The sequence below is a fragment of the Gymnodraco acuticeps genome, unplaced genomic scaffold (assembly GCF_902827175.1).
Source record: "Gymnodraco acuticeps unplaced genomic scaffold, fGymAcu1.1, whole genome shotgun sequence".
Taxonomy (NCBI): domain Eukaryota; kingdom Metazoa; phylum Chordata; class Actinopteri; order Perciformes; family Bathydraconidae; genus Gymnodraco; species Gymnodraco acuticeps.
This window is the reverse complement of record NW_022992310.1, coordinates 545,227-561,722: the sequence shown is the minus strand read 5'-3', so window position 1 is coordinate 561,722 and position 16,496 is coordinate 545,227. Positions and strand designations below refer to the sequence as shown.

The 16,496-nt window shown below is 40.6% G+C and overlaps 2 protein-coding genes and 1 long non-coding RNA gene across 4 annotated transcripts; 2 read left to right on the top strand and 1 right to left on the bottom strand.

Annotated features, from left to right (window-relative positions):
• The first annotated feature begins 1,178 nt into the window (after window positions 1-1,178).
• plcxd1 (phosphatidylinositol-specific phospholipase C, X domain containing 1) lies at window positions 1,179-7,612 on the top strand. The gene is made up of 7 exons (XM_034208241.1): window positions 1,179-1,466; window positions 2,244-2,373; window positions 3,655-3,797; window positions 4,038-4,166; window positions 5,426-5,581; window positions 6,109-6,289; window positions 6,811-7,612. Exons 2-7 carry the CDS (start codon window positions 2,259-2,261, stop codon window positions 7,053-7,055), a joined length of 969 nt encoding a protein of 322 aa, XP_034064132.1. The 5' UTR covers window positions 1,179-1,466; window positions 2,244-2,258; the 3' UTR covers window positions 7,056-7,612.
• Window positions 1,226-6,204, bottom strand: LOC117541123. Its single transcript, XR_004568269.1, has 4 exons — window positions 5,408-6,204; window positions 3,987-4,158; window positions 3,678-3,775; window positions 1,226-1,441 (listed from the first exon to the last, which is right to left on the bottom strand). It is a non-coding gene; the product is annotated as an uncharacterized LOC117541123 (long non-coding RNA).
• A 743-nt stretch (window positions 7,613-8,355) lies between the features above and the next one.
• Window positions 8,356-16,434, top strand: si:dkey-66a8.7 (PI-PLC X domain-containing protein 1). 2 transcript variants are annotated; one of them, XM_034208242.1, is made up of 6 exons: window positions 8,356-8,680; window positions 12,343-12,479; window positions 12,936-13,064; window positions 13,144-13,299; window positions 14,029-14,212; window positions 15,571-16,434. In XM_034208242.1, exons 1-6 carry the CDS (start codon window positions 8,593-8,595, stop codon window positions 15,819-15,821), a joined length of 945 nt encoding a protein of 314 aa, XP_034064133.1. In that variant the 5' UTR covers window positions 8,356-8,592; the 3' UTR covers window positions 15,822-16,434. The 2 variants fall into 2 exon arrangements, with proteins under 2 accessions (XP_034064133.1, XP_034064134.1); XM_034208243.1 differs by lacking the exon at window positions 8,356-8,680 and adding an exon at window positions 10,190-10,296.
• Window positions 16,435-16,496: the final 62 nt, after the last annotated feature.

Sequence of the window (16,496 nt, the reverse complement as noted above, 5' to 3'; positions counted from 1 at the left end):
GAGGTGAACTGGGACCTCTCCAAGTAGCAGTTCACACTCCATATTTTATCTGGTCGGGGACTTGCCGGATATGTGGTGTAATGTGTTTTGGGGCCATAAAATAAAATTACAACAGGATTGTACGGTTATGAATGCATAATAAGTTAGTTATGATGTAGTTAAAACAATATTGGATGATAGTCTTTTGGACTGAGATAAATCATGGGTCAAAATTGACCCGCGAACACCATGAACGGTAACAGCTTTCGAACACAACACAAGGGTTAAATGGTCATTTAAATGTAAATATCTGAACCTGCTGACAGAGTGCCATAGAGGCTAAATAAAAAACATTAAAAAAACGTGATCTCATATATATTTGTAAAATAAAAATCAAATCAAATTTTTGTAAAAATATTTTAAAATAATTCTACATTTTGTGCAAATGTTATAATAATAATAATAATAATAATAATAATACAAATAAATCAATGCATAAATAGATTAATGACAATTTTTTATTATATGAACATTATGTAAAACATAATAAAAAATATGTAAATTCATGTAAAGTTTAAAAAAAAATCCATTGATAATTTATTTATAGTTTTTTTGTTTATTCCACACATGGCAGTTATTTTAAAACAAAAACATGTACACTTAAAGTGTTTTTTAAATTATTTTATAGCGCATGGTGGAAAGGAGCAGGGAGAAGAAAATCTTATGTTACCTGCCCCTTCTTTAAAAAAAAAAAAATGAAATAACCATCAAGAAGTTAAATAAAAGCAATAAGATTTCAGTCACAAATACTGAAACATAAAACCAGAACAAAATCAAAAGTCAACTTTATACTGTTCCTTTCCAATTCCATTGATATAGCATAGTAGCTAATGGACCCCTCTTCCAGCAGTGTACATAAAGTACCACAGGTAGGTTATGGTTACAATAATACATATATATATAAATCGGCTGCTATACATGCTAGTGATAAAATGCTGACTCATGCTTGTGTTTTAGGACTGATTCCCGCACCGCTGTATCTCCCCGGTCCTCAGACAGCCTGAGTCCGCCCCTGCCCTCCTCTCCGCGGGCTCTTTAAGAGGAGGAAGCCGCTCTGCATCTGCTGATCCGTGGTTCCTCCTCCTCCTCCCTCCTCCCTCCTCCTCTCCCCGGCCCGCATGCTCCACAGCTCAGCCTCAGTACCGACAAACAGCCGGTGCATGAGGATCACCTGCAGCAGAATAACCGGGACATTACACCGTCATGGATCCCCGGTAACCGGAGGTACGATGCACCGGGCCTGCTGTGCTCCTCCTCCCCGGGGCTGAGCAGGTGTTTCCAGGCTGAGCTGCGGAGGGTCTGTCCTGCAGCTTTTGTTCTGCTCAGCCATGACATGTTGTGTGGGATGGACCTCCTTTAGTGTCTGTGTTTCTGAGTGCTGGTCGGTCCGGTTCTGCAGGTTCTGAGAGAGGAAGCAGGATAAAGAGGTGAGAGTGAAACTGACTGTGCTGAAAGTACGGAAGAGTGTGAGGGCCATGCATGATGAATACACAGAGAGGAGGGAGGGTTTAATTAGCATGAGGAGAATACAGTTAAAATGATGAGAATAAAGAACACATTTCCAAGTTACATTTTCGTTATTTTCGTTATTTGAGGATTATTTTATTAATTTATTTTTGCATTTTGAAAATAAAGTGGAACATTTGAGTGCAAAGTTGAAACTTCTAGAATACATTTTCAGAATTTCATGGTATTTGAGGTTTTCTAAAAACAAATGTAAATGCATTTTGAGAAATAATTTACATAAAAAGCATTTTCGACGTCTTTGACTTTATAGGATTTGTTATTGAAATGTATAGAAGGTTTGAGAGCAAATCAAACTACAATAATAACAGTCATTTATTATCCTGTTATTTTTTTAACGTTTGGAAATTCTGACTTTCAACAATTTAACTTTATTCTCTTAATTTCTACTTTTATTTTCTATTTTGGACTAACTTTCAAAAGTTTAGATTTGTTCTAAACTTTTTTTGAATAATGCAATGAGTACCTTTGCAGAATGTATGGTATTAGAGGATCATTATTTTAATTTTGTAATATTAGTTGGACAATTGGTATTTGTCCTAACCGTCTAAAGTTTGGATTTATTCTGAATTTTTTGAATTTATTCACAACATTTAAAAAAACATTTCATCATTCAAAGTTTTTTTCCAAATGGAAACAGGAAACATCATTAACCCCTTCCTCGCCAATCATGTTTTCAGACCCTGTAGTTCAGCATGTTCTCCCCCCCGAAGAGGGAGTCGAGTCTGAGGGAGCTGCCGATGGAGAGCTGGATGTCCCTGCTGCCCCCCCCCCTGTGGGACACCCCCCTGAGCCAGCTGGCCATCCCCGGTAGGCTCACACACACACACACACACACACACACACACACACACACACACACACACACACACACACACACGCACACACGCTGGGGTGGAAGCTGGGGTGGAGCTGGGGTGGAAGCTGGGGTGGAAGCTGGGGTGGAAGCTGGGGTGGAAGCTGGGGTGGATGCTGTGGGTGGAAGCTGGGGTGGAAGCTGGGGTGGAAGCTGGGGTGGAAGCTGGGGTGGAAGCTGGGGTGGAAGCTGGGGTGGTGGTGGGGTGGAAGCTGGGGTGGTGGTGGGGTGGAAGCTGGGGTGGAAGCTGGGGTGGTGGTGGGGTGGAAGCTGGGGTGGAAGCTGGGGTGGTGGTGGGGTGGAAGCTGGGGTGGAAACTGGGGTGGAAGCTGGGGTGGAGCTGGGGTGGAAGCTGGGGTGGAGCTGGGGTGGAAGCTGGGGTGGAAGCTGGGGTGGTGGTGGGGTGGAAGCTGGGGTGGAAGCTGGGGTGGTGGTGGGGTGGAAGCTGGGGTGGAGCTGGGGTGGTGGTGGGGTGGAAGCTGGGGTGGAGCTGGGGTGGAAGCTGGGGTGGAAGCTGGGGTGATGGTGGGGCAGGCGAGCAGCAGCAACAGCAGCATTAGCGAGGCAGAGGCAGGCAGATCTGGCAGCTTAAATAGAGAGGCAAATTTAGGAGAATGTGATTGGTTGGTGGTAAATGGGACGAGGTGCATCACGTGTTAATGTATCATTGGTGCTCGCGTTGACTGCCTGAACTAGCTCGCATTCTTCGCCCCATTTGAAGAGGCCTTGTTATGCTTTTTTGTTTTCTTTTTCCTGTAGTGTGTTCTTTAGATTTGAGTGCATGTAAATGGTCTGCAAAGGCTAAAAGGCCAGAGGGAGTTTCTCTCCCACACTAACCCAGTAGCAACACAACAGTGTATGTTATTTTTCCACATTTTTTAAAAATATGTTTTCTCAGTACTTAAATGTATTCTCAATGCATTTTTTCAATAATATTTCTTCATTTTTTTTCTATATTTGATCTTATTTTTACATTTTAATATCTCTTACCTTGCATTTAAACGCCTACTTAAGATTGTTTGATTTTAACTAAAAAAAGATCTCCTAAAAAAGTCCTCTATGATGCAATTGAAATACTTGCATCCTATCAAAATGTATGCTTATTGTGTTCATTATAGGGATACTATTGTAATTTATGACAGCATAATCATGATATGCAATAGCCTCAAATCTACTTCATGAAACTCTAAAATGTCTACATATCATTTCTGTTTGTTATATTTCCTCTGGTGCAGGAAGCCACAATGCGATCACGTACTGTCTGGATATGAACGACCGCTCTCCGGTGGACCTCACGCAGCCCGACCTGCTGCAGAAACTCGACAAATTCATGAAGCCTCTCATCCGGCCCTTTGTCTACAAGTGGGCCATCACACAGGTGAGACTCACAGGGAATAAACAACCCGTCAAATTATTAAGTTATGCATTACTCTCACTGCTTTGGCATTATAACTATCACACTGCATGTAAATCATTATTGTGTGTCTTAATTATAATTACAGGCTAAGACCTAACCATTTCTAGCATTAATATCAATATAATTACACTGTTGTGGGTATTTGTTTACATGATGATTATGAAGTTAATTCTTATTTTCTTCCTCTCTCGTGTGCTGCAGGAGGTCGGCATAAAGCAGCAGCTGGACTCGGGGGTCAGATACTGTGACCTGAGGATCGCTCACCGACCCAATGACACATCCACGGACCTCTACTTCTACCACGGAGTGTACACCGCGCTCACTGTGGAGGTAACACACACACACACACACACACACACACACACACACACATAAAATAAGGCTTTGAATTTCGTGTCTCTTTTCAGTATTTTGTGCCTCCATGCTTTAATGTTCAAAAAGCTCTTTATTTTTCTGTGCTGCTGCACCTCTTTTCACCCTCTGTCTGAAACCAGAGCCCAGTCTGCTCTGATTAGTTAGCTGGCCGGCTCTGTTGTGATTGGTCAACCGCTTATAGATGTCCCGCCCCTTAGCCTTCGCGTACAATATGTTGGAGCTATAGCCAATAGAAGTGCAAGTGTTACATATTGATGTAACTATTGATACAGGTTTTTCTACATGGCCCTTCAGTTTAGTCCTAGTCCTCTTATCTACTGCGTCTCCTCTCGCTCCCTTGTCTCCCGCAGGCTAACAGCCTTGGAGTTTTATCACTCTTTCCCCTCAGCAGTGTATTGGTATGACCGAAGAAGTTTGCGTCTTGCCCAAAACATTCATAAAACAATCTCTTCTTCAGATAATAACAGGACAAAGCTGACGCACTGTGTCAGACAGAAAAGACAACCAGGAGTCCATCTTATCAGGTGGATAATCACTCTCTGCTACGAACAGAATTTGCTTTGACATGTTATCAAATGCTGATTATTCTGTTAGGATTGGGCATAGGAGTGAGCAAGAGAGCTTCAGAGTTGGTACTAGGTCAGGAAATGTATCACCTTGTTGCTGCAGTGAAATGTCTTCTAAATCTTCAACGTCTAAAATCAGTTCGAGCTCATCAGTGTCCTCCTTGTCTTCTGAGTCCTTGCTCCAAAGGTTTCTTAACATCTATGTTCCGGAAGTAAACAAAGGAGTCTAATGAAAGCAGAGAAACTCCCTCTGAAGGGAACACAGGGATGTTCGCCTTTGCAGACCATTTACATGCACTAAAACCTATAGAACATACTAAATCCGGGGTGTCAAACATACAGCAAAAACCGTCCCACCATAGGGTCCAATCCGGCTCGTGGGATGACTTTGCAAAGTGTCAAAATGACAGAAGACATTCAGTGCATTTTCAAAACGTGTATGTATTCTGTATGTACAAGGCAAGAGGATAACTTAACCTTCTTCCTTAATAGTTCCCACTTTAGTCTGTATGGTGGTGTGTCAGGATTACAACACAGATGTGGAAATTAATGTTAAATATTTTCTAGCTCTCGCTTAATCTTCAACGTGTGTTTCTTCACCGTGTGTTTCTTCAACCTGTGTCTCCTCACCGTGTGTCCTGTCTGCAGGCGGTGCTGCTGGAGATCAGGCAGTGGATGGATGCTCACCCCCGGGAGGTGCTCATCCTCTCCTTCAGTCACTTCCTGGGCCTGAGCCCGGCGCTGCACACGCTGCTGATCAGCACCATCCGCAGCGTGTTCGCCTCCAAACTCTGCCCCAAAACGGTGAGACTACTCCTGCAGAGGTTAATCATGAAATCTGCATGCTTCTTCTGTCAATGACCTACAAAGTCAATGCATGGTTGCAAATAGACCCATAAAGAAAGGATGCAGAATTAATGTCCATGTTTTTCTGAGAGGAGACAACCCTCTTGGTGCTGCAAATGCATACAACAAGTGCTCGCTCTTTTGGTTACTATTTAATAAATATATTTGAATACCTTTTGGTCTATAGAGGACATTTTGTATACCCATTAAGCTGATTTGAGGTCATATGTGAAGTGTTTGTTATTTTAAACAATAATATCTTATAGATCTTTTGTGATTGTCGTTGGGTAAAGAGAACTTTTTTTGCACAGTGCATACCGAAAAAAAAGAAAAAGTACAATATAGTTAAGTAATAATGTCAATATAATAAAATAACAAAAGGTGGAAAAAAAGAAGAGAGAAGAAAGGATAATCTGGTCTATTAATAAAAATAAAAATAGAATAACAACAATCTTATTATCTTATATTCTTTAATAATATTTCAGGAGGTGTTGACCCTGCGTAACCTGTGGGCCCGGGGCCTCAGTGTGATCGTGTCCTATGAACACGTGCTCTCCTGCAGCAGCGCCGACCTCTGGCCTCACATCCCGTACTGGTGGGCCAACAAGTGCCGAGCCGAGGAGCTCATCCAGGAGTTCGAGAGCCGCAAGCAGAGCGGCAGGCCAGGTAAATAAAAACACGCTGGAAAGATATATTACTCTGGGGTAACGGCATCTATAAATACTCAAGTTAAGGTTCATTAAACTGTGGATTTCCTACTGTTAACAAACAATGCCAGGGTAATTAAGAGTGGGAATGAATCACACTCATTTCTTTATGGGGTTTCAGAAAAATGTCTCTTTTTAAAATACAATAAATAGAAAACGAAAATTATAAGCAAAAAGCACAATAATTAATACAATAAAATAGTTATATTTTATCATTATTTCTATGGTTATTATTACTGTATTTCTTTTATATTAATAATACAAAAATCCTTGATGTATTTTCATTTAAAAAAACAAGTAATTTGAACATTTTATAATAACAATTAACTTGTGTGGAGGGTGTTTTTATTTATTTAATTGAATTGTTTGTTTTGTAAGGGAACTGTATGTGTGTACTTTTCATGTGGTATGTATGTGTTTTTGTATGTGCCAACTTGGCCCACAAATTTGTCATTTTGATTTCCATACTGTATGTTTCAGGGGGTTTCTTCGTCACAGGCATGAACCTGACGGAGGACCTGAAGTACATCTGCACCCACCCCACAGAGTCCCTGAAGGACCTGGTGGTGTCCACCTACCCCCCCCTACTCAGCTGGGTGCAGCAGCAGAGCCCCGGCTGTGGGGGGGGCTCGCTCAACATCATCGCCGGAGACTTCGTCACCGAGAGCGGCTTCGTGCCCACCGTCGTCTCTCTGAACGAGAAACTGCTGACACACTCCTCATGACTGCTCTCCAATAATTAAACACACACACACACTGGAAGAACCACGGCATGTTTAGTGGCAGAGAACGGACTTTCATTATTCTTTTCAATATAAAATGCACTGATAAGGAAGATGTATATTTTAGACTTTTTAATATTTCCACTTTTGTTTACATTCACTATTTATGCAAATGTCCTGAATCAGATTTCACGAGTCGGCAGAGTTTTATGTTACCAGAGCAATAATAGTAATAACAACAACGTAACTAATCTCACCTTTTACTTTTTAAGTAAGCACAAGCGATGTATTCAAGCAGCACATGTGATTGTAACGTAGGTCACACACTTTTATAACTCTGACGTGTCGGCAGCAGCAGCTAGGTATACTGTATTTATCCTCAGAGAACGTAGAGTAGACTACAGTCATGCAAAATGCATGGAAACGTATTTGCATGAACCCAACCTCTGACTGTTTTACTCACAAGCTGACTCAACAGGTGAGGCCTTGTTTTAAATAATGCTGCGCTGCTGTGCCTGTGGAGATGAGCTTTTCAAATAAACATGAGCGTTTTTAATCGAGTCCTTTTGTTTTATTTCATGACAATCAACCGTCAAAAATTCCCCTTGGGGATTAATAAAGCTTCTTTAATAATGTCCACATAAGCACATTAGTCACATGTTAGGACGTAACAACAGCATTTATGTAGAGCATGAATAAGTGAACGCTTCCTGCTGGTGATTTAAGACAGTCAGGAAATACTTGAGTTGCATTGGCAAAGTTTCTCTGTTCCTGTACTTGCTTCTGCTATTCGTATCATATCAGTGTACAATATATATAATGAGAATTACCAGCATATGTAAACGGGATACCAAGCTTCAGAGGACATGCATATAGGTGAAGCAGGTTCACAGCACTTTGTGTAGCTGAGTTTCAGTCAGCTGGTATACACATGAGTCTCTGTGGTCTTTCAGGTCTAACCACATTCCTGAAAAGCATCAAAGTGCTTTAATCTATTCTCTATTTTATGTTATTCTTGTCTACTCTATTTTTAATACCTATTTTATTGCATTATATTCCCTTATTCTCTTTTGTATTCTTTATTTTATAACTTCTAATCACTTTTGTACCCTCTGTTTGGTTATGTACTTTCTATTTTCTATGTTAAATTCCTCTATTTTATTATCTATTTTCTCGAATTTTCTAATGTCAATGTTATCTATCTGAACATGCACATGATGTTAGCCCCGCCCCTTCCTGACGTCATGGCCACGAGTTTGCGGAAGTGTAAACAGTGTTCAAAGACACACATTAATATTCCACAGAAACAGAACAGAGAGTCACGTGTTTCACCTGCAGAGGATTCTGCAACATCTGACATACCACCAGACGGCAGGAATGAGGAACCTCCTCCCCTTGTAGTGTGTGTCTGTGTGCGTGTCTGTGTGTGTTCGCGCGCGCGCGGGTGTGTGTGTGTGTGAGCGAGGTGGATCGGTTAAAGGGACCAGATAAAGGAAGTTATAACTTGTTTATTCCCGGTTTTTGAGTTTCTCCTGCAGTCATGATTAAGATGAGCTGCAGCCCGGACTGGATGTCCTCTCTCCCGGAGGAGCTGTGGGACACGCCGCTCACGGAGCTCGCCATACCGGGTAAATATTTCACATTATGCTGGGGGTAGTAATAATACAAGTATATCACTGTTTTTATTGTGTTGTGTCTTATGTTACTGTTGCATTGTTGAAGGAGTTTCGTTGCCATAACTACACTGTAGCTACTGTGCTAATGACAATAAAACCTTTGAGTTTGAATCTTGATATTTTATTCAAGTTAAAGCAGCGGTGCAAAGTAACTAAGTGGGCTACATTTACTCAAGTACTGTGGCCAGTGGTAGATAGTAACTAAGTACATTATTCAAGTACTGTAGCCAGTGGTGGATAGTAACTAAGTACATTTACTCAATTGTGGCCAGTGGCGTTTTTATATGTACAAAAGTGGTGGGGCACAAAAAACTCAGATGTCTATAAGCTTCTGCAGTGAGGTTCATGGCTGGTGAGGCACTGGCACTGACTCTTCAGGTTTACAAATATTATATTTTGACCTAAATCAAAATATAATATTATTTTCAAAAGCTTTTTTTGTTAGCTAATTTTAAACAGACAGTTCAACAAAAGGATACCCAAAAAATGTAATTTTATCATTTAAATATTGAATTGTTCTCTCTTAGTAAGATCCCATTTTCAATACAATTGCAGTCTTACCTTGACATGAAGATGAAGTCCATTTGCCTATCCTTCTGGACAAAAATCTCTATTACTTTTTTGTAAAAGTCCTCCTTATGTTCTTGTAGTTTCAAAAGTCTATCATAAATCTAATCTAATCAATAGATTTATGATTCGAAAATAATAAAAGTAGGGTAGACATGTGGATATTATCCGGCTGAACAAAACGTGCATTTATCTAACAGGTTTGTTTCCCACAGATCTTATTTGGAGCTATTTTCTAAAATCCTATGGAGAAATCTCATTGCTTTTTTGTCGAAGGAAGCCATGCGCAGCTTACTTCCGGGTTTTAGGACGCCTCACTGCAGCTCTCTCGTCTCCTCTTCACACACCACACTTTTCGCGGCACACGTACTTACAGCCAATCAGCTCTGAATGATGTGAGATGACGTATGGTGGGGATGGCAGCTCTATGCCCCTATGGTCATTATTTTTTTGCCACACACATTAAAGGGATAGTGGAAATGGAACCTCAAATAGTTTCGTTTTAACTTATATACAAGCATAATTACGTACCAAAACAATCACACCTGATTAAAAATATATAATAATTGCCTTACGCATGTTAGAAGCACTTTATTGCAGCTTCCCCGAAGTTTTTTAGAAACGAAATGTTCGACTCAGCCAAACCGGAAGTGACGAAAACTTAGAAAGACGATACGATAACAAACTATGGCGTCTATGCAGAATGAACGTGGAAGGGCAAATATACCAGACAAAGAAGAAGGATTGTACGAGGTATCCAGTGATGATAGCGAGTCAGAAACATCCTCTCGGCTTTCCTACGAAAATGTTGTTTTAGGAACTGAATCTGAATCCGGTTCAGTAAGCGACGATGGTGACAATATTGAGCCAGACGATGGACCATTACGTCCTTATTTGTTCGAGCCCGAGCCCGAGGTGATGGTTCACGGCATGGGCAATGGCGAGGATGACCAGGACCAGGCGCCAGATGATGCACCCCTACGCACAAATAATCTTGACTGGTAGGTCCCTAAGCATAGCTCACGCATCTTAAGATCACCTGTAGCCTTTACAAATATTAATCATTGTTAACCAGTTAAGCCCGAAGGTCCCCCCAGTGGACCCCTCCCACAGTTTTTTTTCTCTCACATGTCTCAGGGCTTCTTAACATTTATGAAACTATTAATGTTTCATACCCTTTTAAAGGTAAGAAACTCCGCTAACTGACAATAAGAACAATTGTTAGCTAGAAAAAACACAAGAGTAATACCAAGCCTTTGAATTAGCATTGAGCGAAACAATGCTAACTAATGCTAACGCTTTTTTACACACAACACACGGTAGAAATGCCCTTATTACTATCTTAACTGCACAAACAAGATATACGATTTAAAGCTGAGACTCCACAGATTCCACACATGTAATGTCATCACTGTAAGACCTCGAATTCCTGGAGCTATCAGCCAGAAAAGAGAAAGTAAACAACATCCGGTTCCAAAAATATTACAATAATTACGTCTTACCTTTTTTGATTTGTGATCAAAAGTTGTGTTCAACGGAATAAAAACAAATTTCACCCACTGACGACGAATGGCTGGGTTTCTTGGAAACGCATGCGTCGATACGCCATTCTCTGCATTTGCTATCGCACTACAGCCATACAAAACACATCTATTCACCATAATAAAGGTCGGCTATTCACATGCAAATGCTATTGAATGTCCGCCATTGTTTGTGCCCGTCTTCCTGAGCTCTCGTCATCACCCGAAGATTCCCGACGATTCCCGAAGTATTTCGTTTCATTGAGAGGGCGCAGTAAAATTGAAAATAAAATGAAACTAGGCGCATGAAATTAAAAAAAATTGTTTATTATGCTTCTTTTTAATAAAAATACATAAGTTAAACCCAAAATTCGCGGATTTCCACTATCCCTTTAAATAGGAAAATATTCTGAGCATGCGCAGTGTAGTTTTTATTGTCACCGTTCACTTAGACAGAGGGAGGGGCAGGATCGGGTTTTGTCCCACATGGCTCTAAACAGCTCAATAGGCACACACTGTAGACACTAATTAGAAGAACACAGACTAAAACAGCAATGTACAGACGAATCAGATGATTAAACATGATCTTAAAATATATTTTTTGCATTTTGTTTTAATCATTATTTGTAATACTTTCTGCTGACACTAGGTGGGGCTGTGCCCCACCTGCCCCTAATGACCAGTCGCCACTGGGTGGATAGTAACTAAGTACATTTGCTCAAGTACTATAGCCAGTGGTGGATAGTTACGAAGTACATTTACTCAAGTACTGTAACTAAGTACATTTACTTAAGTACTGTGGTCAGTGGTGGATAGTAACTAAGTACATTTGCTCAAGTACTGTAACTAAGTACATTTACTTAAGTACTGTGGTCAGTGGTGGATAGTTACGAAGTACATTTACTCAAGTACTGTAACTAAGTACATTTACTTAAGTACTGTGGTCAGTGGTGGATAGTTACGAAGTACATTTACTCAAGTACTGTAACTAAGTACATTTACTTAAGTATTGTAGCCAGTGGTGGATAGTAGTAACTAAGTACATTTACTCAAGTACTGTAGCCAGTGGTGGATAGTAGTAACTAAGTACATTTACTCAAGTACTGTAGCCAGTGGTGGATAGTAATTTAGTACATTTACTCAAGTACGGTACTTAGGTACCTTTTTGAGGGACTTGTACTGGTTTGGGGAGTAATGGATTACATGTAACTGGATTTTGTAATCAGGATTTAAAAAAATAGACCTATTCCCTTGCAGTTACATAAAATAAAATGTTTAATCAGATTACTTTTAAATGTTTTGAAATGGGGATTACAACCAGGATTACAATGTAACAGTACATTTTAAAGTAACAATGTAAATATTATTGGGAGACATAGAGCTTGATTATTATTTTTGGTTTAAATGTAGGCAGCTTTTTCCTATTCTGTAGGCGTATCCTATCAGAGGACACATTTCAATTTTTATTTCAGAGTTGACACAAGGGACTTTTAAATCTTAAACGATGATTAAAATGTGTTTCTGCAGGGAGCCATGATGCGATGAGTTACTGCCTCGACATCAACTCTCCGCTGGTCCCGTCTGAGTCCGACTGCTTCAGGATCCTCGACGGACTGTTCTACTGCTTCACCAGACCCACCATCTTCAAATGGGCCACAACACAGGTACTGTATCACGTGGGTTGATGCTGGGAAGTCAAAATAAATACAAAAACTATAATAATAATAATAATAATAATAATAAAAATGAATAATAATCATGCAGATGTATACAAATAATTATACAAATAATAATAAAACATATAATCATAATACAAAATAATAGAACAAATTATAATAATACAATTAATTAATAATAAAACTAGAAAATAATAAAATAATAACAAAAATAATAATAATACAGTTATAAAATAATAAAATAACAAAATAATAATAATAACAAAAATAATACAAATGAAAAACGTCACTTCGGTACGTTTAAACTAATTTACTTACCTTATCCTTTTTAGTTTGTTTCTTCAAAGTATTCACATATTGTAAAACCTAAATGAACTGAAATGCATGAAGTAAAATATAATAAAAAATGTATTTCCATGTTTTATGATTTGTTCCTTTTTGCAGGACAAAAGCATCGAGGAGCAGCTCTCCATGGGGATCCGATACTTCGATCTCCGCGTTGCACACAAACTCAAAGACCCCTCCAGCGACCTTTACTTCACGCACATCATTTACACACATCTAACCGTCCTGGTGAGTTTAATGATCTTATTGGTTAAACTCTCAGTTTAGGTTTTGATTCCAGATCCACATTAAAAGTTTCTCTTTTCAGGAAACGCTGTCCTCTGTTGCCTTGTGGCTGAACTCTCACCCGAAGGAGGTCGTTATTCTCGCCTGCAGCCACTTTGAGGGAATCAGCGACGAACTGCATCAGTCTTTTATCTTCTCCTTGAAGAAGATGTTCGGGTCGAAGCTCTGCCCCCACAAGGTGAGCTTCCCTTTCTACGGTGCCTCTCAAATGTGCAGAGAAAGCACCTGGAAACACATTTTAAAGCACTTTATAACTCCGAAAGTAAATGAAAAGCAAACCAACTAATATTATACAGTGTATCAGAGATTAGATCAATAACCAGCTCAGAGCATGTCATTAATTTCAGCATGGATGGATAATTGATCAGGCTAATGGATCATTTCAGGGCCTAACGACTAAAAGTAGAAGCAAAACCAACACAAACACATAACAAACGACCACTAAGAGACGCAGAGCTACATCGGAGACACAGAAAGACCTTGAGTGATGAGAAAACACCACACAGTGTATGTGCTGTCGAGGGGAAAATGGGAGAACGACAGCATTTTTTAAATATGGAGTGTTACGAAGAGAAATCCAGAATCTCCTTTGTAAAAACCTTTGAGTCCAATATGTGTCACCTTGTGTGAATCTACACTGTCCTGTTTTTCACTGAATTTCCCCACGGTCAATCTTATCTTCTGTCAACACATTAAAACCAGAATGTTGAACTCACATTTCAGTTATGGGAAGGTATGCAAATGAGCACATATTAAGAGAATGCCTCATTTGCATATTCAAACATAGCATTTCAGAAAACTCATTATACAAAATAGAATTATTCTTAAAGTCAGTAATGAACCGGGGAAGTTTCATGATGATGTCTGTTATTTTATTTTTTATTCACCTATAGTGTCTCCTCCTCAGGTTTCGGCCCCCACACTGCGCAGCCTCTGGGCCGCGGGGCAGCAGGTCATCCTCTCCTACGACTCCCAGCATCCATTGCGGCACCCGGAGCTGTGGCCGGACATCCCGTACTGGTGGGCCAATCAGTGCACAGCGAAGGAGGTCATCAGTTACCTGGACTCGAACAAAGAGCAAGGCCGCCCAGGTGAGGCTGGGAGAGAAACTCCCTCTGGAGAGAACAGGGATTTTAGCCTTTGCAGACCATTTACATGCACTAAAACCTATATTATACACTACAGAATCAGAACAGGTTTATTACCAGGTATAGGTTGACACGTACGAGGAATTTGACTTGATGTCGTGGTGCATACATAAAAGTAAAACAAAAATAAAAAACACAGATAGAGAACTATTTTAAGAAAACTGTAATAACATAAAAAAATATTTTAAATAATAGAAAATATAGTAAAATATAGCGGTATTTACATAGAAACATACATACATACAGGGCCGTCCCTGGCCAACATGAGGCCCCACGCTAGTGGAGCCTCGCAGCGGCGAAACCTTTCCGCGCCACACTAATTGCAGCGCATAGGTGCGCCGCATTTTCGGCTCAGTTGAGGCTCCCTCCGCAAGATGAGGCCCCCTCCGCAAGATGAGGCCCCCTCCGCAAGGTGAGGCCCCCTCCGCAAGATGAGGCCCCCCTCCGCAAGATGAGGCCCCCTCCGCAAGATGAGGCCCCCTCCGCAAGGTGAGGCTCCCTCCGCAAGATGAGGCCCCCTCCGCAAGATGAGGCCCCCTCCGCAAGATGAGGCCCCCTCCGCAAGATGAGGCCCCCTCCGCAAGATGAGGCCCCCTCCGCAAGGTGAGGCCCCCTCCGCAAGGTGAGGCCCCCTCCGCAAGGTGAGGCCCCCTCCGCAAGGTGAGGCTCCCTCCGCAAGGTGAGGCTCCCTCCGCAAGGTGAGGCCCCCTCCGCAAGGTGAGGCCCCCTCCGCAAGGTGAGGCCCCCTCCGCAAGGTGAGGCCCCCTCCGCAAGGTGAGGCCCCATGCAGTCTGCATGATCGGCCTGTAGGGAGGGACGGCCCTGCATACATATAACCAGCACGGCCCCTAGTAGACCCCCCACACACAACAGCACAGACTATAACACCTCTTGTTGTTAAATACCAACTATGTGCAATATATATACATATATATATATATATATATGCCGTTAAAAACTGTGCAATATATACCTGGCTGCTAAATCCTCAGAACTGTTACAGGATGTGTATTTTTGTAAAATGTCTAACTTTTTTTTTTTTGTTGCAAAATGTGTAATTCTTTTGTTATAATTATTTATTTTTTTACTTTTTATGCATGCTTAGGTAACATTAAGCTGTCTTTGGCTCTTTTCTGCTGTAACAATGTAAATTAGATCTATGATAGAAATAGAATGGAATAAAATATGGAATATAATTCGGCAGTAATACGAAAAGAAAACAGATATTGTGTACATTGTTTGCAGGAAAGGGAAACCCCCAAAAACACAACAGGGCCTCTTTAATGATGTTTTTCCTGCAGAGGGTTTCTTCGTCTGCGGCCTGAACCTGACGGCAGATCGGTGCTTCATCACGGAGAACCTGCGGCAGTCCCTGCGGACGATCACCTTCAGTAACTGGGAGTGTTTGCGGGGCTGGGTGGAGAAGCAGACCCCCGGCTCGGGCCCCCAGAGCCTCAACATCATCGCAGGAGACTTCGTGGGGCCCCTGCCTCTCTGCTCCCTCATCATCGCTCTCAACCAAAAACTTCTACGGAAGAAAAGCACCAGATAAAAAAACATTTTATTCGACTGGAAACTGATCCTTTATGATGTACAGCTTACCTCACTTCCTCTATTTTCTACTTGTATGGACATGTTTGTCTGCATTAAGAGTAGGAACGGTATTTTTTTAAACTTCTGTATCTATTACTTTCATTTAAGGGTTTGTTTTTTTTGCCAGAAAATGTTTGTTTTGGATATACAGCTCTAATATATGTTTACAAAATCATTCTTTTAGAAAATGTTCTAATTAAATATTGTATTATACTGTAAAATACACATAAACTTAAGAAAAAAAACCTTTGTATTCCATGTGAACTGACCCTGAATACCTAATTTCCTCTTTTTATACTGCATCTAGGTGAAGGAAATGTTAAGAATAATATCTGTAATATCATATTTCTGTATCTGTTGCTAGAAAACGTTATGTATGTTTTTATTATACAGCTCTAATGTGCAATATATCTACTAGAGCGTATGTCCTATTACAGAAACATATTAGTGAATATTTTATTATACTGTTTTGATGTACTGCATTACAAAAATATTAAGTTTTCCATGGAAGCCAGCACAGGCAGGTGAGAAAAATAAATTCTTAGGATCCATTTTCTGAGTCTGAAACAAAAGATTTGTCCAGTATTTTCAAAGGCTACAGCTCTAACATGCACTATTTAAAAAAAAAGACATT